Below are 26,112 nucleotides of genomic sequence, written 5' to 3'. Positions count from 1 at the left end.
CTTATTAAGACTGGAGGTTGCCGCGAAAACAGTGGTTCTGCATGTTAACTACAGGAAAACGGAATACATGCTGTACAATCAACCTGTAGATCTTGTCACACTGGGAGGGAACAAATTGAAACAAGTAGATAACTTCAAATATCTTGGTTCGTGGATACAATCCAGTGAAAAGGACATGAATATAAGAATTGGACAAGCTTGGAGTGCACTCAACAAAATGATGAAAGTGTGGAAATCAAACCTAAAAAATCATCTCATAGTAGGTTTCTTTCGGGCTACAGTTGAAAGTGTACTGCTTTATGGTGCTGAATGCTGGACAATGACTGGAAAGATGAGGAATAGACTAAATGGTACGTACACAAGAATGCTCAGAGCAGTTCTTGGAGTTTCCTGGAAGGAGCATAAAACCAACAAAGAAATGTACGGCAACCTTCCCAAGATTACAGATACACTGATGATCAGGAGGCTGCGGTTTACAGGACAGTGTTGGAGAAAAAAGGATGAGGTGATAAGTGATCTACTACTCTGGGAACCAAATCACGGCGCAAGAAAGAGAGGACTACCAGCAACACCATATGTAGACCAGCTGCGAAATGATACTGGTTTGAGCATTGCTGAACTGAAGAGCATCATAGAAAACCGGAAGGAATGGATGAAGCTAGTTAATGGAGTTCGAGTTCGCTCCAAATAAACAAGCAAAGCAAGCAAGCATCACTTCATTAAAACTGCTCTTCCAGTGAGCCGTTTACATAACAAAATTTTAAGGGAAACTATACTAATGCTAAAAAAAATATCTATATATTAAGAAAATCTATCCTATAATTAATTACACAAAAATCAATCAACCTTAAAGGTACATTATATAACTAAAATAAATTCTATCTCAACTCCCTCAAGGCAATCCCTGGTTCAAGACAAAGACAGAGCAGACTTGAAAGAGTTGAGATTTATCTCATCTTTAAGCACATTTTCTAGGCCATTCCACATGACTGCTCCCCTATAGCTAAAAGCCCGCTTAGCAGCTTCAGTGCGGGGCCTTGGTACAAAAATGTTGTTCGAGGCACCTCGCACGTTGTAAGAATGAACCCCGGAGGTTGGTTTAAACGTGTTTTAGCGATCCATCGATCTACTGATCCATCGATCTGGCGATTCATCGATCTACTGATCCTTCGATCTAGCGAGCCATCGATCTACTGATCCATCGATGTAGCGATCCATCGATCAAGCTATCCACCGATCTAGCTATCCAGCGATCTACTGATCCATCGATCTACAGATTCATCGATCTACCGATCCATTGTTCTATCGATCCATTGAACTAGAGATCCATCAATCTAGCGATCCATTGATCTACTGATCCATGGTTCTAGCGATTCATCGATCTAGCGATCCACCTATCTAGCGATCTACTGATCCATCCATCAAGCGATCCATCGATCTACTGATCCATCGATCTAGCGCTTCATCGATCTACTGATCCATCGATCTACAGATCCATCGACCTAGCGATCCACCGATCTAGCAAATCCAGCGATCTACTTATAGATCGATCTAGCAATCCATCAATCTAGCGATCCAGTGATCTACTGATCCATTGATCTAGCGATCCATCGATCTAGCGATCCACCGATCTAGCGATCCATCGATCTACTGATCCAGCTGCTAAGAGGGCCTTTAGCTATAGGGGAGCAGTCATGTGAAATGGCCTAGAAAATGTGCTAAAACACGAGATAAATCTCAACTCTTTCAAGTCTGCCCTATCTTCGTCTTGAACCAGGGATTGCCTTGAGGGAGTTGAGATAGAATTTTATGTTAGTTATTTAATGTACCTTTAAGGTTGATTGATTTTTGTGTAATTAATTATAGGATAGATTTTCTTAATTTATAGATATATTTTAGCATTAGTGTAGTTTCTCTGAAAATTTTGTTATGTAAACGGCTCACTGGAAGAGCATTTTTAATGAAGTGATGCCGTTAACAAAGCTTTATTGATTGATTGATCGATCTAGCGATTCATCGATCTACTGATCCATCGATCTACAGATCCATCGATCTGGCGATCCACCGATCTAGCGAATCCAGCGATCTACTTATAGATCGATCTAGCAATCCATCAATCTAGCGATCCAGTGATCTACTGATCCATTGATCTAGCGATCCATCGATCTAGCGATCCACCGATCTAGCGATCCATCGATCTACTGATCCATCGATCTAGCGATTCATCGATCTACTGATCCATCGATCTACAGATCCATGGATCTAGCGATCCACCGATCTAGCGAATCCAGCGATCTACTTATAGATCGATCTAGCAATCCATCAATCTAGCGATCCAGTGATCTAGTGATCCATCGATCTACCGATCCATCGATCTGCCGATTTATCGATCTAGCGATCCATCGATCTACTGATCCATCGATCTAGCGATTCATCGATCTACTGATCCTTCGATCTAGCGAACCATCGATCTACTGATCCATCGATGTAGCGATCCATCGACCTAGGAATCCACCGATCTAGCGATCCAGCGATCTATTGATCCTTCGATCTAGCAATCCATCGATCTACCGATCCATTGATCTACAGATCCATTGAACTAGAGATCCATCAATCTAGCGATCCATTGATCTACTGATCCATGGTTCTAGCGATTCATCGATCTAGCGATCCACCTATCTGGCGATCTACTGATCCATCCATCAAGCGATCCATCGATCTAGATCCATCGATCTACTGATCCATCGATCTAGCGATCCAACGATCTAGCGATCCAACGATCTAGCGATCCAGCGATCTACTGATCCATCGATCTAGGAATTCAATGGTCTAGCAATCCATTAATCTACTGATCCATCGATCAAGCGATCCGTTGTTCTAGCGATCCATTGATGTAGCGATCCACCGATGTCGCGTTCTACTGATCTATCCATCTAGCGATCCATCGATCTACTGATCCATCTAGCTACTGATCCGTCGATCTAGCGATTCACCGATCTACTGATCCATCAATCTAGCGATCCATCGATCTAGTGATCCATCGATCTGGCGATCAACTGTTCTAGCGATCCATCGATCAAGCAATCCACCGATCTAGCAATCCAGCGATCTATTGATCCATCGATCTATAGATCTATCGTTTTAGCGATCCACCGATCTAGCTATCCACCGGTCTAGCGATCCAGCGATCTACTGATCTATCGATCTAGCTATCCACCGATCTAGCGATCCAGCGATCTACCGATCCATCGATCTACCGATCCATTGATCTAGAGAGCCATCAATCTAGCGATCCATCGATCTAACGATCCACTGATCTAGCGATCTACTGATCCATCGATCTAGCGATCCAGCGATCTACTGGTTCATCGATCTAGGAATTCAACGATCTAGCGACCCATATAACTGCTGATCCATCGATCTAGCGATCCACCGATCCTGCGATCTACTGATCCATCGATCTAGCGATCCATCGATCTAGCCATCCATCGATCTAGTGATCCTTCGATCTAGCGATCAATTGTTCTAGCGATCCATCGATCAAGCAATCCACCGATCTAACGATCCAGCGATCTATTAATCCATCGATCTATAGATCTATCGTTCTAGCGATCCACCGATCTAGCTATCCACCGGTCTAGCGATCCAGCGATCTACTGATCTATCGATCTAGCTATCCACCGATCTAGCGATCCAGCGATCTACCGACCCATCGATCTACCGATCCATTGATCTAGAGGTCCATCAATCTAGCGATCCATCGATCTAACGATCCACTGATCTAGCGATCTACTGATCCATCGATCTAGCGATCCAGCGATCTACTGGTTCATCGATCTAGGAATTCAACGATCTAGCGACCCATATAACTGCTGATCCATCGATCTATCGATCCACCGATCCTGCGATCTACTGATCCATCGATCTAGCGATCCATCGATCTAGCCATCCATCGATCTAGTGATCCATCGATCTAGCGATCAATTGTTCTAGCGATCCATCGATCAAGCAATCCACCGATCTAACGATCTAGCGATCTATTGATCCATCGATCTATAGATCTATCGTTTTAGCGATCCACCGATCTAGCTATCCACCGGTCTAGCGATCCAGCGATCTACTGATCTATCGATCTAGCTATCCACCGATCTAGCGATCCAGCGATCTACCGATCCATCGATCTACCGATCCATTGATCTAGAGATCCATCAATGTAGCGATCCATCGATCTAACGATCCACTGATCTAGCGATCTACTAATCCATCGATCTAGCGATCCAGCGATCTACTGGTTCATCGATCTAGGAATTCAACGATCTAGCAACCCATATAACTGCTGATCCATCGATTTAGCGATCCACCGATCCTACGATCTACTGATCCATCGATCTAACGATCCACCGATCTACTGATCCATCGATCTAGTGATCCATCGATCTAGCGATTCATCGATCTATTGATCCATCGATCTAGCGATCTGCTGATCCATCCATCGAGCGATCCATTGATCTACTGATCCATTGATCTAGCGATCCATCGATCTACTGATCCGTCGATCTAGCGATCCCTCGATCTAGCAATCCACCGATCTAGCGATCCAGCGATCTATTGATGCATCGATCTAGTAATCCATCGATCTAGAGATCCATCGTTCTAGCGATCCATCGCTCTAGCTATCCACCGATCTAGTGATCCAGCGATCTACTGATCCATGGATGGAGCGAACCATCGAATTAGCGATCCATCGGTCTAGCGATCCTTCGATATAGCGCGCCATCGTTCTAGCGATCCATTAATCAGTTAGGGTACAGTCAGTAGTGCTTTAGGTAGAGCGATTTTCGTATGACCTTAAAATGAAACGCGCGAACAATACAGAAACAACAAACGAACGGAAATAGAGCGATTTGATTGGTTTATCCAACGGATACAAACCGGCGTGGCTTTTGGTTGGTTAAGCGAGCGCTCGGGTGAAAAAACTTCACGGGCGAGAACTTTCTAGAAATCAATCGGCTTCGCTTTGACGTCATACTGCAACACGATTGGCCAATCGAACAATGCCTTCTTCATGTTAGGGTTTTCTTTGGCGGGAAAACGAGGAGGCTATGTTTTGATCTTTCCATCCGTTGGCCGATAAAACAAGGAACGAACACTTACCGAAACGACTTTTCAAAGTCATCCGAAAATCGCTCTAACTAGCATGTAGTTTATCCATACTTTAAATACTTAGAGAACTTTCTCCTAGCAGTGGTTACAGTCCAACTAATTGTAAAGAGTTCATTATTTAAGAAAGACTTTTTATTGTTGATGTTTTTTCAACTATAGACTGAGGTGGAACCTGGAACTGTTGTAATGAAACAGTCTGCTCGTTATCTTTGCTGCGGTGACACAGCTGGCAAGGTAATGTACGATCTTTTGTTGTTTTATCTGTGACCCCCTATTCACACCAAAGCTTAAACATGTTTGTTTAGCTTGAGATGGTTGAAAGTTATTTTTTTCTTTATGAAAGCTGCTTATTGTACTTTCATTGATGCAAATTTAGTGTAATTATATAACATTTTAAAGTTCATTTAAATTTTTTGTAAAATCCTGCGTTTAAGTTTTCTGTTAATGATTTTCATTTTTTAAAACCTAGTTTAATTAAACTGTTTAGCTGGTGTGCATGGGGTCTTAATATTAATAATGACCCCGACGTGTTATGCAGACTGCAACACTTAAATCAAACCTGCCATGTACAACACATTCTCGTAAGCCACAAAGGGGGAAAATTACACATGAGCTTAATGTAGCGCTTGTTTCTTCTCATCATCGCTTAAAGAACGAGGTATGTTACACGTTCATTCCGCTTGTTTCGTCTCATGATGGTTTAAAGAACGAGATATATGGTACAAACTCTTTATTTAACAAAAATTAACTTTGTTTCTCTGTACACTTCACCTGATAAAATTTTGGCCACATGACTTAACATGACTCAGCATTTCGAACGATTTAACTCTGGTTTCGGGCAACATACAGCAACCTTGGGAGAGATGACTTTCGGGCAACTTGACCGGTTACTACCCGAAAGTTAGCCTGTGAACAAGCTCTCCGGTCAAAACAGTTAGGAAACTTGGTCGTTTCCCTCCGCCTCCCCCTTCACAAAAGGAAGTGATCGTCATAGTGATTGGTTGCAGCTATAATTCATTCAGGCACCGGGTTTTTGACGTTTTTGGATTGTAACTTTGGTGCGCTGCAAGTCTGAGATTCCTCAGGCATTCACGAACTGCTTTACTAAAGAATTCACAAAGTAACGCACGGTGTAAGAAGCACAACGGAAACCGCCTTACTAAACATGTTGATTTTGTTGACAGTAATGACTCAGTAACCCCATTAGGTTTTTGTAAAACTGTGATGTGTTGTTAGTAAATGTGTATACCAGTAGTTCTATCAAAACGCAAAGTGCTATGTAACTGGAATTAAAAGGAACAGTTTAATTATCCCAATAGTAAATGATCGTTACATTTGATTTACATACGCCATGTTTCCTATCAGGTTCGGCTGAGAGATCCTTCTTCCTTAACCTGTGAACATGTGTTAGATGCACATACCGGGACATTGTCTGATTTCGACGTGTCAGGAAATCTTTTGGTCACTTGTGGCTTTTGTTCAAGGTAGAATTAACTTGCTGTCAGTACATTATTATCTGTAAGACCCCTTTTAACCCCGTAATCCAATATCCACATACCCCTTTTAACCCCGTAATCCAATATCCACATACAAATTCTCCAGACTGACCTCCAGGCGTAACCTTTGGAGAATTAGTGGAGAGAATTTGATAAGAGATCAAAACATTTTCCCTTTGGTGATCATTTTATTAATTCTCATTCCTTTTCTCTTAATTATATATTTTTAAGATTGTTAGAGGAAAATTGATGGCGTTATATGTTGCTTGGATACCTTTTCAAGCCCCAAGGGCTTATAGCCGTGTGCTGTGCGCTTGGTACAGTGGGCTCAGTAATGACTATCGGTTCATAAAAATCAGCCACTCAGCGCGCGAGAAATATTTCAGTTATGGTAAAAAATTTATGCAGAGTTACTGGATCATACTCAACGAGGTACATCAGTGCCTGATAGTTTTCAAATTTTGGTTTTATTTTTAGAATGGGACGTCTAGCCGTTGACAGATTTCTGATGGTTTATGACCTGAGAACTCTGAGGGCGTTGCCGCCTCTTCAGGTATGCTAGGGATCTTACGACGGTGACAGCAACGGAAAAACGTAAAACACAACAGGTTTAGGAATCAAAAACAACACAGCTCTGCCATGCATCACGGTTTTCTGGAAATTGTTTTGGAAACTTTTCTCCGTCCTTGCCCAACTACGACGTGAAATTACTAAATAAGCCCTTTGCAGCTAGCCGTTCACGTGGTACAAAACCGCCATGCTGGAGAGCAAAAGCCTTTCTTACTAGGACAAGACAAACAAAGAAAATTACCATTTGAAATTATGTATGCCTTTTGTTTGTCTTTTCCCAGTGCGACTTTTGCCCTCCAATACCGCGATTTTTTATCACGTGAATGGCTAGCTGCAAAGGGCCTATTAAGTTAACTTGGGTACGGGAAGGGCAAGGCATCTCTGTCTGAATGCGGACGCGGTTCCAGCCAAATTTCCCTTCTATAAGTAACTGGGCGAATTGGAATAACCACGAAAAGTTTTTAAAGGATGCGAGGTCTATTTTTCTTCGACTTTTTTATTGGCGGCTATTAATCCTCGATCCTAAGGTCCCCCAAAAGGGTGCTTTTCCTGGGAACGATATATTTTTTTTAGCTTGTAACTGTATTAAAGGAACAGATACCTGATTAAACGCATGCTCATTTATGAAAATGCTGTTTTTCTGCCGGGACATGCTGTATTGTCTATGCAAGCAATATGATCGTGTCATAATGTTGTCAAAGAACCAATCTGCGTACTCCCCTGGCAGTCACTTGCACTTGATCAACTTAAATATTTGCAAATAGCTGTAAATTAATCAACCATGGAATAAAAGCTTCGGGTCAACAATAAATTCAACGTTGGTAGTGATGGCATAATCCACTAATTTTTTCTGCGGTTTGAGTACTCCTCCATCCTACTTCAGGTTACTCTGAAATACAATTCTACTTTGAAATACACTCTGAGATCGCTGACATACATGTGAGTGGGATTATTAACGGATAGAATTAATGATAAATTGGAAAGAAGTAATTTAATTAATGAGCATGCGCTTCACCGTGAACCCCTCCCTTAAACTGTCTTGAGAACGTGGGTTTATTTATGATTCTACCGATAACTGCCAGAAAAATTTTCTTGAAACTAGATGGAATGTCTTTCTATTTAGATCGCTGTTGACCCGCTAATGTTGAAGTTTGTTCCTGCTCTAACATCAAGAGTAGCAGTAGTTTCTCAGGTAGGTGGTTCACAAAAAGAATATTATGGTGTGTGTTTCTTGGGGACGGAAGAAATTCTTTACAAGGGTTTTACACAATTCCTGGTAACTCAGTAGTTTGCATTGAGGCTATCATTCAATATGGACAGAGTAAAGCCCCCTGGAAAGGGATGCAACATTGTTGAATGTTACATGTTGCGTCCGTTTGCACACCCTGTTGCATGTTGTTGCGCGTTGTTGGGAGTTGTTGCGCAATATTTGAAACCGGTCAAACTTTTAGCTACGTGCAAACGGACGCAACAACTCCCAACTATGTTATGTCCGTTTGCACGGGGCTTAAGCAGAAAATCGGGGGAGACTTCTCCTCATACTGCCTGTCAAACATAACATATGAAGATATTAATTGATGTAATTAACGTTTGAGCATTTCATTCAATTTTTATCTTCTTTCTACAATTGAGGTCGTCGGAACAATCTGGGTTTATTTTATTATTCAAGGACAATTGTGCAGTCATAACGCTTTTCAACACACGTCAAATAAACGTTCGCGCGCGACTGAAAATTCATCTTCCCAGTTCTCCCAGCCCGCGGAGAGTATCGTAAGGGTGAAGCCATAATTCATTTGAATTATCAACATTGTATTGGGTAGGGAGGGGGAGGGTTCACGATATTTAAAGGATAATACTAAAACGCATACAACTGCTGATATACTTTTAGTGTCCTAAGGTTGTCCATGATTGTACCTGCAGATGAAAGATGTATACAATCCTTCATTCCTTCCTTTATACTACTACATGACAAATTTCTGCAATTTGATTGGCTAAGAGCAGTGGTATTTCAGCTTAATTTGAAATACCTACATGTGAAAATTACAAACCTTTTGAGGGTAGTAGTATAAACAAATAATAGCATGATTTGTACATGATATTTGGCATAAATACCTCTCGTGAAATTTCAAAATTGTCTCAAATTTCACTTGCCTAAAGGCTCGTGAAATTACGTATAACAATTTTGAAATATCACTCGTGGTATTTATGCCAAATGTCACTACAAATCATACTATTACCCATGCTAATCCTGGTTTTGTCTGTCTGTTATTTTCCTCAGAATGGTCAGTTCCAGCTTCACGAACCAGGAGGCCTGGTCACGCAGTCATCAATGATGGTGTACCAAGTTAATACTCAAGGCACCTTATGTACAACATTTGACATTTCGGCGACTTGCCAGTCTATGGTGTTTGGCGACGCCGGAGGTATTGTGTATTTATAATTGTGATAAAATATATCTTGACGGATTTTTTAAAACATTACCGCCAATTAGATATATTTCACCAGACCAAAAATCATCTCCAGAGTAGATACTATTAAAAGTAAGAGTGTAACCAATGCTTTTTTCTCTTCTCCTCCTGTCTTCCCCCTTCACTTTTCCTTTTCCTTTGCTAGTGTGATTTTCGAGCTTATCAGGTGCAAAAAAACCCTACTGTGTGACCCTTTTTTCGCTCAAATGGCTGAAGATTTCCCTGGTTCGGTTTCAAAGAATCAGCTACAATCCTCGCCAAAAATCCTTGAAACACCCAACCCATGCACTTCTCTTTCCTTCTGCAATGTTGAGATATGATTGCAAAGTTACGTGGCTACAACAACATTGCGAAAAGGAGGAGGTGGCGGGGGGCCGGGGGGGGGGGGGGGGAGGAGAGAAGGAGAGCGACATTTTCCAAAGTGTTTCAAGGTTTTTGTCTGGGATTTTAGATGTTAAATGCAGTTAATTTTTTATTTCAGTTAATTTTTATTTTTCATTGTTTTTGGGCATGGTAGTGTATGCTAATGAATTTAAAGCAGAGGAAACAAAAATTAACTGAAATAAACAAAAAAATTGCAACATAGATATACAGTGAACTCTCGCCTTGTAAACACCTCGCTACCCCACTAATCGGGAAAACAACTTAATCTCCGGCATAAATGAAATACAGACGTTCGACTGAAATAAATGTTTTTTGTTTTCCAGGAAATACTCATCTTTGGGGAGAGACACAAGAAAAAGAAATAATCCACAATTTGTATTCAAGACCGACAGAGTTTGCTCATCCAGTAAGTTTCTGATCTTAAGCAATGCAAAAAACTACAGGAAATGTAAATTTGTTTTAGATACTCACGAGAAAACTGGTTCGTTAGAAGGTAGCTGAATGGCAATGCACGCATGAGGCATGCACCCCGCACGCCCGTCTTCCGAGGCATTAGTGAACTGTTAGGTGAAGATCACGAAGAAACACGCACGTAATAGCCCTGTCACGTTTGTCACGCACAAGCGTTTTGCCGTCCTCTTCTTCATGCCGTCCTGTTGTGTAAACACACTATTAAGCAGCTAGGAGTATGGCTACTCTCCTCTAGATGGGATGCTAGTCAATCGTAAGGTTATGTCGCCGGTGCCCTTATGTACATTTTCGTGAAGAGAGATATTGTGGATCCAAGGTACTTGTTTACGGAAACACGCGACGGTAGGGCTTTAGCCTGTTCCAGGCGTATAACTTAACTCGCTCCCCACTTACCGCCGCGCTCTACTATCTGAACGCCTGGAACAGGCTAGTAAGGCTTGAACCCGGACCTCCTGATCTGAAGTTCGACTGTTCACCGCTCAACCACCACGCCTCCACCACGCCCCCCACAGTCGCTCTCGGAGTAGGTTCTTTAAATCAGATTGTGTTTTGCTATTTTTTTTTAGATTCCTCATCTTCCACCGCTGCACATCGATGATTATACTGTTCCATTGTCTGCATTTCCTCTTCCGATGCCCAAGTAAGTAATCGACGTAATGAACACATTCTTAGCGAGAATCTGCCCTAATGCCAATGGTTTGACTGACCTATTGTATTACTTGTCACTCCCGTCCCGTATTTGGATTTTTTTACGTGATTCATCCGAGATTTCGACCAATGTGAAAACTGGCCCAGTGAGAAAAGGACCAGCAGTAAAAGTCCGTCCAGCCTAAGATTGATGTTCGTCTTATAGAGAGGTATGGGCCAGCAATAGGTGTCCGTTTTATTGAGGTGTCTGTCTTATAGAGGTGTCCGTTAAGAGAGAGTCGGCCATATAAGTTATGATATTTGAGGAATCAAAGAGTAAGAAAGTTTAAGATTCAAATTGGTTTGCGTGTTTGGGAACTGAAATTATAGAAGGTAAACCTCTTTCTCCACAGTGGACCGCTTCTTTCAGACTGGCCAGAAGAAAACATGGTTGCTGGAGACAGGTAAATAGTTTTTCATGTCTTCCTGAATCAGAAGTCTTGTAAGATGGTAAAAATTTGTTGTTACTATAGTCTCCCTCTTAGCCGTTTTTCCCTTGTCACGCAGAGGAGCGTTGCATGACGAGACGAATACGACTGCGTGGGAGACTAGTGTTACTAGTAACGATAAATAATTAAAATTTGAAATTCGCAGGCGTACTCCAGCAATTGAGCCTGAAATTCTCCGCACAATGGTCGTCAGGCATTTTATCGGTTATGCACCTAACCCTGGCAACAGGAAACGAAATCAGGTATGTTAATGCGTTCTCTTTTTAATCGGAAAGACGATGTGACGGCGGTAAAGCTGAAGATGGCGGCGCGCAGATCTAAAAACCCAGCTGAACAATTCCAGGGCCCAGTTGCTCGAAGCATGGTTAGCGTTAACCAGCGTTTAATACCTTGAGAACGTATTGGTTTTGATACTGCTTAACCAATGGTTAAAGCTAACCATGCTTTGAGCAACTCAGCCCAGAGCGTCAAATTGGGAACCGCACGTCGGTTTCAGTCCCTTCCTCGGGGTTTCGCTTTCTCCTTGGTCGTTGCGTTGTCTTTGTTTAATCTGCCCTGTCTCGTCTCCAGGGCCTTCGTTACTCTTATCCAACGTAACGGTCAGGATCCCAGACCCTGTGCCGCCAGACTAACACATAAACTTTATTTTTACTCGAATTTTAGAGTAGCTAGCGAGCTAATATCTTTGAGCTGACCCCACTTGAAAATACATTAAATACATTATGAATGATAATAAATAATAATAATTAATAATAATAATAGTAAACACATAAAAGAAAATTTTATTTGCAATTTTAAGTATAAGTATGTATAAGAAAAAAGAATGTGCATAAAGGTAACGCCCTGTATTTTAGTCTTAAAGTTTGCAAAAAACTAGTACGAAAAAAGTCAGGCAGTGCATTCCATTGTTTAGCTGAAGAGTAAGAAAAGGAGATAAGACCATAAGTAGTTGTTTTAGGTTTACTAAGTGAAAGAATGTAGTTGCCGCGAAGATCATAGGAAGAGGACCGGAGTGAAAACATATTCTTCATAGAAGCGGGAAAATGAGGAATTCTGAACGCGCTTGTTACATAACGAAGTAGAGTTGACTTTTGAAAGAAGAGTGGTGTATGGAGACGAGTAATTTCCAAGTGTAAATCCCTCTTTTATTTACTGCTTTAAGCTTATCCGCATCGCGCGCTCCACAAAAGTGTCAGACAGAGGAGCAATAAAAATGGGATTTTGGGGTTTCGGTCAAGTCTTTATAGTGACCTCCGCGTAAAGCCCTCCTCATGCCTTTGGTCTTCGGCCGAAGGTCTGTCGTCGACCAATACCGAAGCATCCCCTACACAATTGCAAGAGGTCCTGAAATTTGTGGCTTTCAACAGTAAAAGTGCCTTTGCTTGAAGCTGGTGTTTCGTTGTTTTTAGGAACATTTTCATAGGTTAACAAGCAACTTGTCTATCTTCTAGGTAGCTTACCCTGTTATTAAAGATTCAGTAATGGTTTCTCCAGAAGAAGAAAATACTGTTCCAGATTCACCAATGAATCGAGGTACTAAAAGCGATTTGCTCTTATAAACCTGTCACTGGACCCCCCCTCCCCCCCCCCCACCCCCCGCTGAAACATGAGGCATCAGTGGGGCCTTGACTCTTTGCGTTGCTCGAGCGGTGGGAGATTAATTTTATTCAATCCTTCTCTTGCCCGAGGGGATAGGGATTTAGTGAATTTAGTCTGCAGCCGTAAGAGAGATAGGGGTCTGGGACGAGAGCTGGAAAACGTGCTGGTTTTTTTTGACAGAGTCCTCAACGATGGATGAACGAAAGGTACAGAGAGAAGCTGCTGGATTTATTTATTATAAATGCTCATTGGTTCTTTTATTACTAAGGATATTATATATTTTCCTTTTGTTTTGGCAAAAATGTCTTGCAAATACCTGTAAATTCTCGTTGTCTTTGCTCTTTTGTTAGCCGCCTGATAAAAATGCCGGAAAAATAAAGGTATAGAAAAAAAAATTCAGTCACACATCTGAAGGTATGACTGTATCCCATGTATGTGGGGCATTATTCGTACATACGAACTACTTACCATTATTCAGAGAGTCGATACTTTACTGTTTTTTTTTAACTCTAATTTTAATGGTTATGTGTTCTGTTTGGTCTTAGAAAGATTAAAAGATTATTTATCCTTTGGTGGGGATTTAAATGCTTTTTATTTATGTATATATTTTCACAGACGAAGATCCTGGAAGTATTATACCAAAACACTACAGACGAGTGGAGATACGATACTCAAAACTAGGTTCGTTATATTTGAAATTCTTCTGCAAGTAAAGTTTTATCCTTCTGTGATGCAGTTCTCAATTTGACTACAGTAGAAACCTGCGAGTAAGAACCTGTTAGGCTAAAATTTGCTAGTTAGGTCCCTTCTGTACAAGAACCTGTTCAGTTTAGCCTAAAATTGGAAATAGGTTCTTGTTTTCTAAAATCTTTAGAACTTCTGTACACTTGGGCAAATAATTAAGATAAGCCAGCTTTCAGGATCCTCTTTGGAGACACAGGTGCCTTTATTACTCTAACTGCAATTGTAATGGTGCACAGGTTTTTCCTAAGGAATGAGCTGAATGCTTCTAAACACTCTTAGCTACAATGTATTTTTTCGTCGGAAAATAAGAGCTTATTTAAGATCCTGCATAGCTTAAATTTGTGCCATTTACGTAAGAACCTGTTTAGCCTAACTTGAGAAAATTCATGTTCTTAGTCGAGGGTTTTTACCGTATTTTCCGTTAGGTGTGGAAGACTTTGATTTCAAGCATTATAACAGGACGTCATTTGCTGGTTTAGAGACTCATATTCCTAATGCTTACTGCAATGCAATGCTTCAGGTAAGTAAAGAATCGCTCTTTCCGGTTATAAGCCCTTCCGGATATATCCCCTTCCCCCGTTGTTAAGCCCTCATTAAATCCCTTACGCAGTTGCATAAGCCCAGGGGTTAATAAGCGAAAGTTTACGGTATTCCAACAACTTCCCAAGACTACTCGTTTTAAAAGACCTGGGGTTTTGATGTTTACAATTATTACTAGGTTATTCACTGAAGAATCTCCTTGGAACCTTCTAGTAGCCCCAGATATTTTTAGCCATCACGGTACTCCTGTATTGGGATTTTATGGAGTGTTCTTTTTTAAAGTGCTTGGAGGGGCATAAGGAGTGAAGAATTTAATTTCCCATGCTTTTGTAAATAGTTGTACCACAAACGTACCACCCTCTCTATAAATGTTTCATTAAACTCAGACCCCCTGAGACCTAAATAAAAAATCTAAATCTTTGCGTTTTCTGTTTGCTGGTCTCCTCTTCACTAAATACTGTGAGTTCCTCTGTGTTCCTTTTCAAGAATTCTTGAAGAAGGACTTCTGCTATTCCTCTCTCTCTTTTTGTCATTTGCGATACTACTGTGCCTATTTGTACCAAACAAATTGTGGTTTACTTTCTCCCTAGCTTTTTTACTTCGTGGAACCTTTGCGAGCTGGTTTCCAAAACCACTTGTGTCATCGTGAGTTCTGCTTGGCTTGTGAACTTGGCTTTTTGTTTCAAATGCTGGATATGTCATCTGGACAAACATGCCAGGTTTGTAGAACTACGATTATCTGTTACATAGCGCGACACACGCAAATTAATCCTGTGGGCTACTTGTTTTAAAGAATTTTATATTTCTTCTGTTTTCGCAATTTATTTATGTCGACATCACTAGCCAGTCAGAGGGGCTGGATTTAGCTTTTCATATGTTTTGTGGATGGTGCTGTAGTCTAGTGTCAAGGAAGAAATAAAATCTACCCAATGCTACGCGCAGGAAAACCTGATGAAGATTTAAACATGAGCCCGATACCAGTTGCAGTAAAAGTTGGCCTTTTGATCTTGTACTCGCTACTGAGTAGAAACGATAAGGAACTGTTCGAACTAGCGATAATTTAATTTGTATAGCATGACTACGTTTTGATTGACGTTCTTCTTTCTCTAGACCTATTGATGGCCGTTGTATTTGTGTGTGTGTTTTTTTGTTTTCCACAGGCCAACAACTTTCTTCGCGCCTTTCGCACCATTCCTGAGGCCGCAGCACTGGGTCTGGTATTAAACGACGTAGACGAGTCGTTTGGAAATGCTAACTTCCCTCGCTTGATTCAGAGTTGGTTTAGATTCGTACTTCAACAAATGCATCAGGTAATGGATTGTTTCCTTACTTTGGCCCCGTCAACTTTGTTCGGTCATGAGTTTTTAGGCTGCGTGCAAACAGACGCAACAACTCCCAACATTGTTGCGCGAACAATGTTGGGAGTTGTAAACAATGCGTAATGAGCGTACGCGACTCCTTGGAAGAGCTGTGCAAACGGATCCAACGTTGTTGCGCTACGCTTCGGCGATCACGGAACAAAAGAAATATTGGGAGTTTTTGCCTGAAAAGTTTGACCGGTTTCAAACTTTGCGTAACAACATCCAGCAACATGAACAGGCTGTGCAAACGGACGCAACATGTAACATCCAACAATGTTGGGAGTTGTCAGCCAACAATGTTGCGTCCGTTTGCACGGGGCTTTACATGAGGCAGCTTTTGCATTGACAAGGGCGACGGCAGCGCAAACATCACTTTTAACATGAATTCTTTTTTTGTCAAACGCTGTCGCGTTTATGCCAATTCGCAGAAAATGCCAAATATAGGCGAATTTCCCTGGAGTTGATTTCTTGGCGACCACGCTTAGTTTTAGAAAGAGAGAGAAAAATTCGTCGTCGCTTGTTTGCGTCTTCCAAAAAACGTGAAATTAGGCATTTTCACGTCGTAGTCGTGTAGTGACGGCAAAGAAATGTACAAAAGCGTGCACGTGCAAAGTTGTTGTTTTGCCAATCTAAAGGGCTGTTTACATTGAGGGAGGAAGATCCTAGTACCTGGAAGATCTTAGAAGGCGGAACAATTTTTCGTTGGGTTTAGGCTACGTGCAAACGGGCGCAACAATGTAAGCCAACAATGTTGCGTCCGTTTGCACGGGGCTAAAAGTTTGACTGGTTTCAAACTTTGCGAAACAACGCGCAACAACATGCAACAGGGTGTGCAAACGGACGCAACATGTAACATCCAGCAATGTTGGGAGTTGTTGGTCAACGATGTTGCGTCGGTTAGCGCGCAGCCTTACATGCAGAAATTTCGGTCCGTACGGGTTATTACCATGCAAGTAGAAAAGGAATTAAAGGAGGCGGCCAACAAAAACGAAAAAAGGCAATTTTGGGCCCATCGGTTCTCTTTACTGGCGTCAATAAATACCTTTCAGCAAAATTATCAAAATTGTCATTTCTTAGTAACGCCAAACGAAACGGTCGGCCTTGATTGCCGTGGTTACCCAATGAACGACCCCCGTGTTGTCCCTAGTACTAGGATCTTCCTAGTGAAGGCGGTTACCATGGAGCGAGGATCTTCCTAGTACTAGGATCTTTCTACCACTCAGCTAGGAAGATTCTAGCGCTAGGGACAAGTACAACCCTTTACATATAAACCGAGTATTGAAAACATATGACGCTAGGATGATCCAACCTCTAGGATCTTCCTGGTGATTGGATCTTTCTACCTCCATGTAAACAGCCCCTAAATCTATTGCATTTTTGAAGTTCTCGTTGCCGTCATTGTCGTCGTTGCTCAAGCTCCCCATGTTAGGGTGAAGGACTTCTTATTGATGATTTCATCGTAGCAAAGCTATTACAAATAAGAAAAAAAATCAGTAGGTTAATATTTCGTCCTATTGTTCATACATGTTTTTGTATTTAAATAAAGACTCTTTGTCTCGTTAAGAATAATTATTCATTAAACATTACGCCCAATTTAGTCCTGATGCATATATCGGGAGGTATTTTGTTTAAGCTGCTGATGAAGCACTTTGAAATAAGCAATTAACATGGCAAACTAAAATGGCAAATACCTTTAGTAGATATAAGAAAATAAAGTTTCAGTCATTCTTTCGTTTGTCAACTTCTCCTGATTTGTCTTTAGGATACCCTCGAACCACCAGCCTCTTCAGAGAGAGAAAATGAAGACTCGAAAAATCCGTAAGTATTGACTTAATTCTAACTTATCAAGCACAAGAGGGTTCCGAAACATCGTAAAATGATTGAAAAATGAAAGTTGTTGCAAACTGGCCGAAACTTTGTTTTGATAGCTGTCGAAAAGCTTCTCCCAAATTTTTATACCCTTCATCATAATGCTGAAAGCTTTCGTAGAAAAGTCAGAGGAAAACCGGAAAGCACGTAGCAGTTGTCCTTTGTTGTAGCAATTCTGTACATGTATTTTTGCATACCAAGAGGTGAAGAATAAGTAAAACCCAACTACATTTCTTTTTGACAAATGCATCCTGAAGACCAGCTGAAGACCTGCTGAAGACATATTGATCCTTGAGTCACACTTTGACTTGACTAAAAGGAAAGTTTTTCTTAGAATCTTGCACTGTGATTGTTATTCCTGAGACGGAAGTATTTAATGGGATTATGCTATTTTCTATGCGTATTCTTGAGCCAGCTCTAGAGAGTTGAAATGACCCCAAGTGTATTCATCTAGCAAATTCCACAATTTAAGGACGGTGCCCACTATTGTTACTGCAGACATTTTCTGCGCATGTCAAGGTAGTCGCGCGCGACGCGAAAGGAATGCGCAACACGCAGGACACGCGGACTGGCTTTGTCTTCCGTAAGTCTGGGAGGTTCTAGTTATTTCTTGTGGCAAAGATGCGTCGTTTTTCAACAGATGAAAATTAATTTCTATTTACCTTGTCAGTTCTTTGAAAACCGAAGAAGTATGCGCATGTTGCTATTTCTGCCGTATGATAGATCTGACTGAACATTTTGTAGTCAAACAAAAGTCAGTTCTAAAACATTAAAACTTACTCCTTCAAGATGTTACGCTTGGAGCTTGGGTATTAAAAAATCCCTTTATAGGCAAGGATCTGTAAATCAGAAGGAAAAAAGCTCTAAGTCCTCCGCTTAATCGAGAAACTGCAAGCTTACCTTTCACTCGCGTCCTTCGCGTTTTATCGTCCAATCGGCTATAAACACTTTTCCGAACATTTCTTTAATTTTGTTAGATTTTACGTTATTATTCACCAGAAGATAGATTTGAAGCGTTCAAGTACATACAGATGTCCCTTTTATTGAGAGTCCGAGGCTTTTATTTGTTGAACAAACAAGAAAAAACTATCACAAGATTGTTTGGATTGCTGAGATCTTAGCTTCACAAATAGTTGCGGACCGTAAAGGAAACGCTATAATCGTGAAAAAAATGACATAAAATTGTCATACTTTTTACTATTATCATTGTTACTTGCATTTTGGCATTACTAAGCATTTAAATTATTGACTCATTGGCAGCTTGTCGTGTAGATAGTATTTCTTAAGGTTCTATTTCACGCCACACATAATCTGGACATTTATACATAGCTGCCATTTGGCTGTTTACAAACTAAAGATGGAAGGTAAAATAAAGTATTTCCATTCTAAGACTTTCTTAGGTTTAACAGACACTGTTAAGTCTAAAATTAACATTTAGAAACGAAAAATAGTGAATGATCATGATGACACAGAATGCTACAGTAAAAAAATGAAAACGAAATATATAAAATGATCATTATAGCCCAGTGCATATATGAGGGTACATAAACGCATTCGGTACAACTACTTTCACACTATTCAGTTTTTTTAAAAGAGAGCTCATGTATGGAACTTGAGTCAATGCAAATCATTTATGCCATATGACACTTGTGGCAAAGCCCGAAAGAGATAGCGCAAAGCACAGATATAAGTTTATTTAATGTATGCAAGTTTAATAACATATTCGATCGAGGTACCCGGTAAAATGATAAAAAAGCGATGAAGGTTTACAATCCATATTACATCTACAGTTCAAAAAATCTTGAGGACATGTGCAGGTAAGCAAACGATTGAAGGAGCACCTGTCTTAGAGTCCCTGTCGACTATTTTCCACTACAGTACAGTAGTTTGTTTACAGCACCAGCCGTGGATCTTGAGCTTGCCATACTACTCTATGTGCGCTGCAAGTAATCTCTAATACCTTGGAGATTGCTCTTCTCCAAAAATTTTTGTTAAATGTTTGAGACGGAGAAGCTCCAGTTGAATGAAATAGTATAATTTGTTTTCCTTATAGTCCATGAAATGTCCTGCTTCACTTTCTATTTTTGCTCTGATCCTCCATGTGTTGTTGTTTTATCTGACTGTTAGCCATTGTGGATATCCCAGAGTACTCCGCGTTGAGTGAAGCAATAGTGAAACTGGCCGGGGAGGGGATGAGGAAAATTGTAAATAACCACCAAAGCGATTAAGTTAAAGTCGAAACCAACCAATTTAACTTCTAAAAACGCGCGGTAATCCCTACTTTTTATCTTACCAAATGAAAGTTATAAGCCTACTCAGCAAACGATCAATTTTTGGTTCGGGGAAAATGTCGTTTACACTATTTTTAAGGCAAACGCGTGGAGAGGGGTAACTGCTGATAACTTCCCAGTTGTGCTGATATTTTAAAAAAAGACGTATGAAGAGCAGTTGTTATGTTATCATTTGTTGCTGATTTTGAAACCTTGTTACAATTATCATTGCATTTGTGCCAGTTCACGTGTACAGTCTGAAATTTTGGGAAAAAATAACTTTTTATCATTTTTCTATAAAATGCCCATTCAGCGTTTTTCTGCATATTGAAGCGCATGCAGTTATATCTGAAAAATGCGTGGTTACCCCCAGTTTTCTTTTTGGATTTCAATAGCCCCTGATATGATCTACTTGTCTCACATAGTCATTATCTGGGAAAAAATACTTCCCATTAGTGGGCACCGTCCTTAAAGTGAGCTGTTCTTTGCTTTATTTCAATCGTTTTTCGTTTATGTTCTTGTAACCAGAACTGGTAAATCTCAACAGTCTTCAATAATCCAGCGTTTATTTGGCTCTGATGTTGAGCTTCTGAGTCGCTGCCGCTGTGGCAAAGAAACTAAAAGAGTGTCAAACACATTACTGTTCAATCTGGAATATCCTGAAATGCCTGAAGGTGAGATAAAGGTAGCACAAATTTTAAATAGATCCTTGTTTATATTCTTGGACGTCTCAGTAGTTAATGATCCGTTGGAAAGTAAATTATGGCCCATTTACACCAACTAAAGATGTTTAATTAAGCTAGGTTTTCAATAATGAAAAACTGTGACAGAAAACCAGAACACAGGCTTTTACACATAATTCAAATGAACTTAAACACGTTACGTAACTGCATTAAATTTTCGATCGCACAGAGTACAGTAGGCAGCTCTTATAAAGCAGACACGTTTAAGCCGTGTTTAACTTAACAGCTTTTAAACATGTTTAACACTGGCTTTGGTGTGAACGGGGCTTTAGTTTGATGGAATCTGAAGACTTCAGGTGCATGACGGTTTACATGCTTAATCGATTGTTCAAAAATGTAAAATAAAGAAGTAAGGTTATTAAAAATGTTAGAGGAGGGTTTTTGCTCAATACAAGACGTTTCCGATTGACTCTATTGTTGCGTTCGACTGGGAAACCCAGATTTAGATTTTGACTGATCTGGATTTAACGCGAAATCCGGAAACGGATTTCACCTCCTAGAAATCCGTCGTCAGGGTGGATTTCAATTAAGAAATCCAAATCCGGATTTCATGGATTTCCTTTTTACCGTTCGATTGGGAAATTCGGAAAAGGATTTTCAAAAATGTTCTCGCGAACAGCGGTCTTCTTTTTGCTAATTATGCGTGCGCGTGCAAGACCGCTGTTCTTAAGGGTAGTTTTTAAATCCTTTTTTGGATTTCCCAATCGAACGGTGAAAAGGAAATCCAAAAACAGATTTCTCAGCGCTGAAATCCGTTTTTGGATTTCGCGTTCGATTGCAAATCTGGATTTTAAAATCTAAATCCAGATTTCCCAGTCGAACGCACCCTATAGTTTTAGTTGACAGGATCTTTGGATTGTGAAATCCTGTAACGTAGGACCCCGCTTCACTTAACTCGTTACTGCACAGCTTCCTTGTAGGTGTTACAAAATCGTTTTACGATTTTTCTCTCCTAAATTCCTATAGATAAAATACAACAACCAGTGAGTTTTGAGTCAGTACTTCTTGCGAGTATGTGTCGGGAGCAAAGCATGCAAGCTTGGTGTGAACAGTGCTCCAGATATCAACCTACCGTAAGTAAAGGAACATTGTGCATGAACTTTGGCTCCGTCAATAAACGTACCCGCCTAAACTTGATAACCTGAGATCACGCGCCATTATCGTCTGGCGCAACCAGGTAAGAGAGATAAAAGATGCTTTTAAAATACTTTGGCTTGAACTCAGGTTAAAATTTGAAAGCAGGGCTTGTTTTCTTGTTGTTGGGTTCTCTCCATGGACTCGAGAATTTGCAAGAATTCATCGCCACTAAATGTGCACCAGCCTTGCACCCAGTCGTCCTCCGATAGCGCGAACTGGCCTGGGGAGGAAACTGGATGTGCACTATTTTGTTTAAGAGCTACCCGAGGTCTATTAGTAGACGGGACTTGATGATGATGATTCTCTATATTGTTTTGTAACTGACCTGTACCTGCAATTCAGCTGTAAGCTGCAAAAGGTGTCAATGGACAAAGTTATTTATTCATTCACTACATTTTCAAAAAGTTTTAAAAATACTTTCAACTGACGCAATTATATTTTAGCTTCATAACCGTTTCTACCTTTTGTCATGCAGGTGCAAACGCGTAAAGTTAAAAAGCTACCAGATATCCTGGCGTTCAACTGTGGCATGGAGCATGCAAAGGAAGTGGATGTCTGGAAAATGCAACAACAGGTTAGGAGAAGTGTACATATAAGCCTGCAACCCATATTGAGTCAGCTATTTTGCTCCCCTTATTTTCTGTGGAAGGGAACAGCATCAAGCGAAGACTAAAAAGGGACACATGAGTGTCCACTTTCCCTGACTGTACTTCATTTAGACTCAGACAGACTTTTTGCGAGTGACCAACGTAACAGAAAAGCGAGTGACCTGCGTATGGCGTGACAAGATTGCCTTAAAGTGAACTATGTCACGACATCTCTCCTTAGTTACTAGATCCACCGTCCAAAGGTGAAGAGAAACCCACAGTGCAGTCATCAACTAAGGCTTGCAGATATGGTGATGCGTGCACGAGACCTGACTGCAAGTTTAGGCACGAGAGAGATGTTAACGAGGAAGGGTATGAACGGGTTTATTTTAAAGCAAGACTAGATGCACCCTCATAAACAATATCAACGCCTTGTGTTCGGCCACATGTAGATGGCAGGGATAAACTTGGCCTAAAACGTAAAATTCCTCGGCGAATTCAGGATGTAAAGGGATATTTAGTTGAGGAGATATTCTTCAAATAGCAGTTGTCATTCGTTGAGTTGAATTTTTGTTGTTCTTGCTATGTTTGTAGGCAGACTTTCGGCTATTTTTTCTTCGCATTTTCCGCCATTTTCTCCTTGTCTACCAGAACAACTGAGCTAACGCAAACTTGTCCCCAGGGCCTCTCGGTTGCCGTTTTATTTTTTGGTGATAGCCTGAACTATTGATTTATTGATGCAAATGTCTTCTAAATTTGGTCAACGCTAGCTCGTTATGACGAATTTGCTAGGGCATTGCAGCCAATGAAAACAGAAAATATTTTGAATTGACAATAATGTGTGATACCCTCTTGAAATAAACTGGATTGCTATCATTGAATTTTACTGATAAGAAAGCACTAAAATTATCATGTCGCTGGCTCCTTAATTTCAGTTTTGGTTTGGTCTCTTTCAGGCGAATTGACGTTCAGGAGGAAGAGGAAGTCAATGGATGGGTTCCACTCGCAATAAAAATATCAACAGACTCTACTGGAATGCGTATTACAAAGATTGATGAGGTAAGGTTGCTGTTTTCTTACTGTTATTTTATTCGCTTTCTTCATTGTACTTTGTATCACAAAAGTTAGCAGGCTTATTTCCGTTGAAGGAGGTGAAGCCCTCTCCCGATTGCTGAATGATAAAATTCCTAACATTTGATAACTGATTTGTGACTTTCCAGCTAAAACTCGCTGTAGACTGACGACGGCTACCACATTTCCGCGCAAAAAAATGACATTGGTTCGCGTGCGTGCACTACTTCTAAAGCTCTCTATTCACGTGGTACAAAACCACCACGCTTAAGAGCAAGAGAAGCACTTGTAGAAGACAACAAAGGATATGATCATATTAAATGATTTAAGCCATCCTGATTGTCTTGTCCCAGTGCGTCCCTCCGTAGTCAGTATTGCGGTTTTGTACCACGTGAATGACTAACTGTAAAGGGCCTATAAGTGCACTAGCGTTGGAATGTGCTCCAGCTATTCGCTCGCTTCACGGTGGGGTACAGGAATCTCATTTACGTTTTGGTCTTTATTCTTCTTTGACTTATGCTAACAATCTTAATCTTCATCTTCTTACTCTTTTTCTCTACTCAATCCTTACTGAGCGGTTCAAGTATAGTAAAGATTTTTATCAGGTAGCCAAAAGCTGGACGTGATTGGGTCAGTTGACCTTGGGAATTAAAACAAGGTTATCTCGGTGTGGGTAATATTTTGATATTATTGAACTTGCATGGTTTCGATCGGCAAAAAGCTCAGTACAAACCAATGAAAACCTGAAAGGTTTGTTAACAAACCCAAACAGGAACTTGAACAATACTAATCAACCAAGGTCAGCTCTAACATCACAAACACGACCACCCATGAAAAAACAAAAACATCTGACAATGGCAAGCGAAGAATATTCCTAAAATGGCATTAAGTACTGTAAATTCGCGAGCTAAGCATAAATTCAAGCACACGTAAAAACAAAAGATCAAAACAGGAAAAAACCTATGTGGACAAAATCAGGACTAACCTTGACCCACTTAATGAAAGAAAAACGAAACTTAACAGAAAATACAAATCTTAAAAATAACTTTCAAAATACTTCACAACACTAGGAAGCATTTAGTCGAACACTTTTGCATTTTTACTCATGCCCCTTGAACTGCTAAGCGTCTTATTTTTAAGACTTAAAAGTCTTATTATTTCAAATTGAGTTTGTCATATTGTTTGCGAATTGCTAAGGAATATGTCACACATAGGAAGGACTTTCAGGATATGTAGACCTTTAGAGGTTGTTGAAGTAATTTTTTGCACTCGCTAAAAATCAATTTATCAATCAGCCTCTAAGAGATTCAGTGTAAAAGTTTGTTTTTTTTAAGTGATCCAAATCACTGTTGTGGTAGATCTACTGGTCTATAGATTTCCATTTTCTTTTCTTCTTGAATTCTTGATGTGTTTAAGGACTTAATACGGTTGCTCAACCAACCGTGTTTTAAGCGCATTTAAATTTGTCGAACCTTCACCTCTAAACATTGCTTGCTGTAAGTTAACAATGCCAGGATGGCTTACAACCCAGGCTAGAGCAACGTTTACGTGTATCGACTTAAAACAGAAGCCTTACATGAACAGTAAAACATTGCAGTTCCATTGAGTTCTAAGTGAGACTTCGTTTAAATAACCGGCCCTAAGAGTTTTTGTGTCTTTGTCCTCAGAATCAAAAAGTAAAATGTTCAGAAAACGAAGTGGTGTACGATCTGTTAGCCACGGTGGGTCATGTGCAGGACCTCAAGTCTGGCGGAAACTTGGTGGCACATATTCACGTTGGTACAACATATCACAGCCGAAAGGAGGTATGTGTTTAGGGGCGGAACTAGCAGTGTTTGTCCCCTGCTAGAAGCCGCATACCATGGAAAAGAGGCCTCCGCTTGCAGGGAAGTTGGACTGCGGTACCACGCGTTGCACATATGCGAGCGGCGAATTTCAATTTTCCCTCCCTTAAATTGTGTAAGCGTCTACGAACCTTTCACGGGACAAAACCGTTCTAAATTGATGGGAGTACCGATCTCCTCCCTTTGTTGAGCAGACATATCGTGCTTCCCGTCTTTGGAACGGAAAGAACCTGCCCGGCCAGACATATGGCGTCAATTTGTTAAATATAGTAATTAGCTCAGGAGAACTCTGCTTCTCTTTTTCAGGGTGTCACCTGTAGTCAGTGGTACTTGTTTAACGATTTTGCCATCACCCCGATTTCGCCGGTAAGTTAACTTTAGAAAGTAGTATTCAGTTTCTTATAATCACGCTATCATAAGTCGTACTCTACAGTTGATTTCCTATTGTAATGTTTCAGAACGATGCTGTTCATTACTCGTTGGATTGGAAAATACCGTGTGCCGTTGTGTTTACACGCAGAGATATCAACAGCCGTCACGAAACCACAAGTAAGTAGATGGCCAATCGCCTTGTTTAGGTTTATTTCCTGCGGATTTTTATGTCAGAGGAAGAAACGAACTCTTCTACCAAGGAACATCAGTCTCCCGTCACCACTGAT

General features: G+C 40.6%; 1 protein-coding gene across 1 annotated transcript in view; it reads left to right on the top strand.

Moving 5' to 3' along the window:
• Positions 1-26,112, top strand: part of LOC140933304 (PAN2-PAN3 deadenylation complex catalytic subunit PAN2-like) — a 40,813-nt gene that overhangs the window by 8,898 nt on the left and 5,803 nt on the right. Inside the window, exons 4-26 of the mRNA XM_073382837.1 lie at positions 5,323-5,397; positions 6,529-6,647; positions 7,137-7,212; positions 8,353-8,421; positions 9,508-9,652; positions 10,405-10,487; positions 11,119-11,192; positions 11,593-11,643; positions 11,834-11,930; positions 13,140-13,221; positions 13,903-13,968; positions 14,457-14,551; positions 15,162-15,290; positions 15,732-15,881; positions 17,695-17,750; positions 20,600-20,745; positions 21,781-21,887; positions 22,427-22,525; positions 22,780-22,910; positions 23,495-23,597; positions 25,277-25,414; positions 25,760-25,819; positions 25,912-26,002. Of these exons, the coding sequence (XP_073238938.1) occupies positions 5,323-5,397; positions 6,529-6,647; positions 7,137-7,212; positions 8,353-8,421; positions 9,508-9,652; positions 10,405-10,487; positions 11,119-11,192; positions 11,593-11,643; positions 11,834-11,930; positions 13,140-13,221; positions 13,903-13,968; positions 14,457-14,551; positions 15,162-15,290; positions 15,732-15,881; positions 17,695-17,750; positions 20,600-20,745; positions 21,781-21,887; positions 22,427-22,525; positions 22,780-22,910; positions 23,495-23,597; positions 25,277-25,414; positions 25,760-25,819; positions 25,912-26,002 (2,242 nt within the window). The remainder of the gene's footprint in view (positions 1-5,322; positions 5,398-6,528; positions 6,648-7,136; positions 7,213-8,352; positions 8,422-9,507; positions 9,653-10,404; positions 10,488-11,118; positions 11,193-11,592; positions 11,644-11,833; positions 11,931-13,139; positions 13,222-13,902; positions 13,969-14,456; positions 14,552-15,161; positions 15,291-15,731; positions 15,882-17,694; positions 17,751-20,599; positions 20,746-21,780; positions 21,888-22,426; positions 22,526-22,779; positions 22,911-23,494; positions 23,598-25,276; positions 25,415-25,759; positions 25,820-25,911; positions 26,003-26,112) is intronic.

This window comes from Porites lutea, chromosome 4, assembly GCF_958299795.1.
Source record: "Porites lutea chromosome 4, jaPorLute2.1, whole genome shotgun sequence".
In the NCBI taxonomy this organism is placed as follows: domain Eukaryota; kingdom Metazoa; phylum Cnidaria; class Anthozoa; order Scleractinia; family Poritidae; genus Porites; species Porites lutea.
Note: the sequence above shows the minus strand (reverse complement) of the source record. Positions and strands in the feature narration are given on the sequence as shown.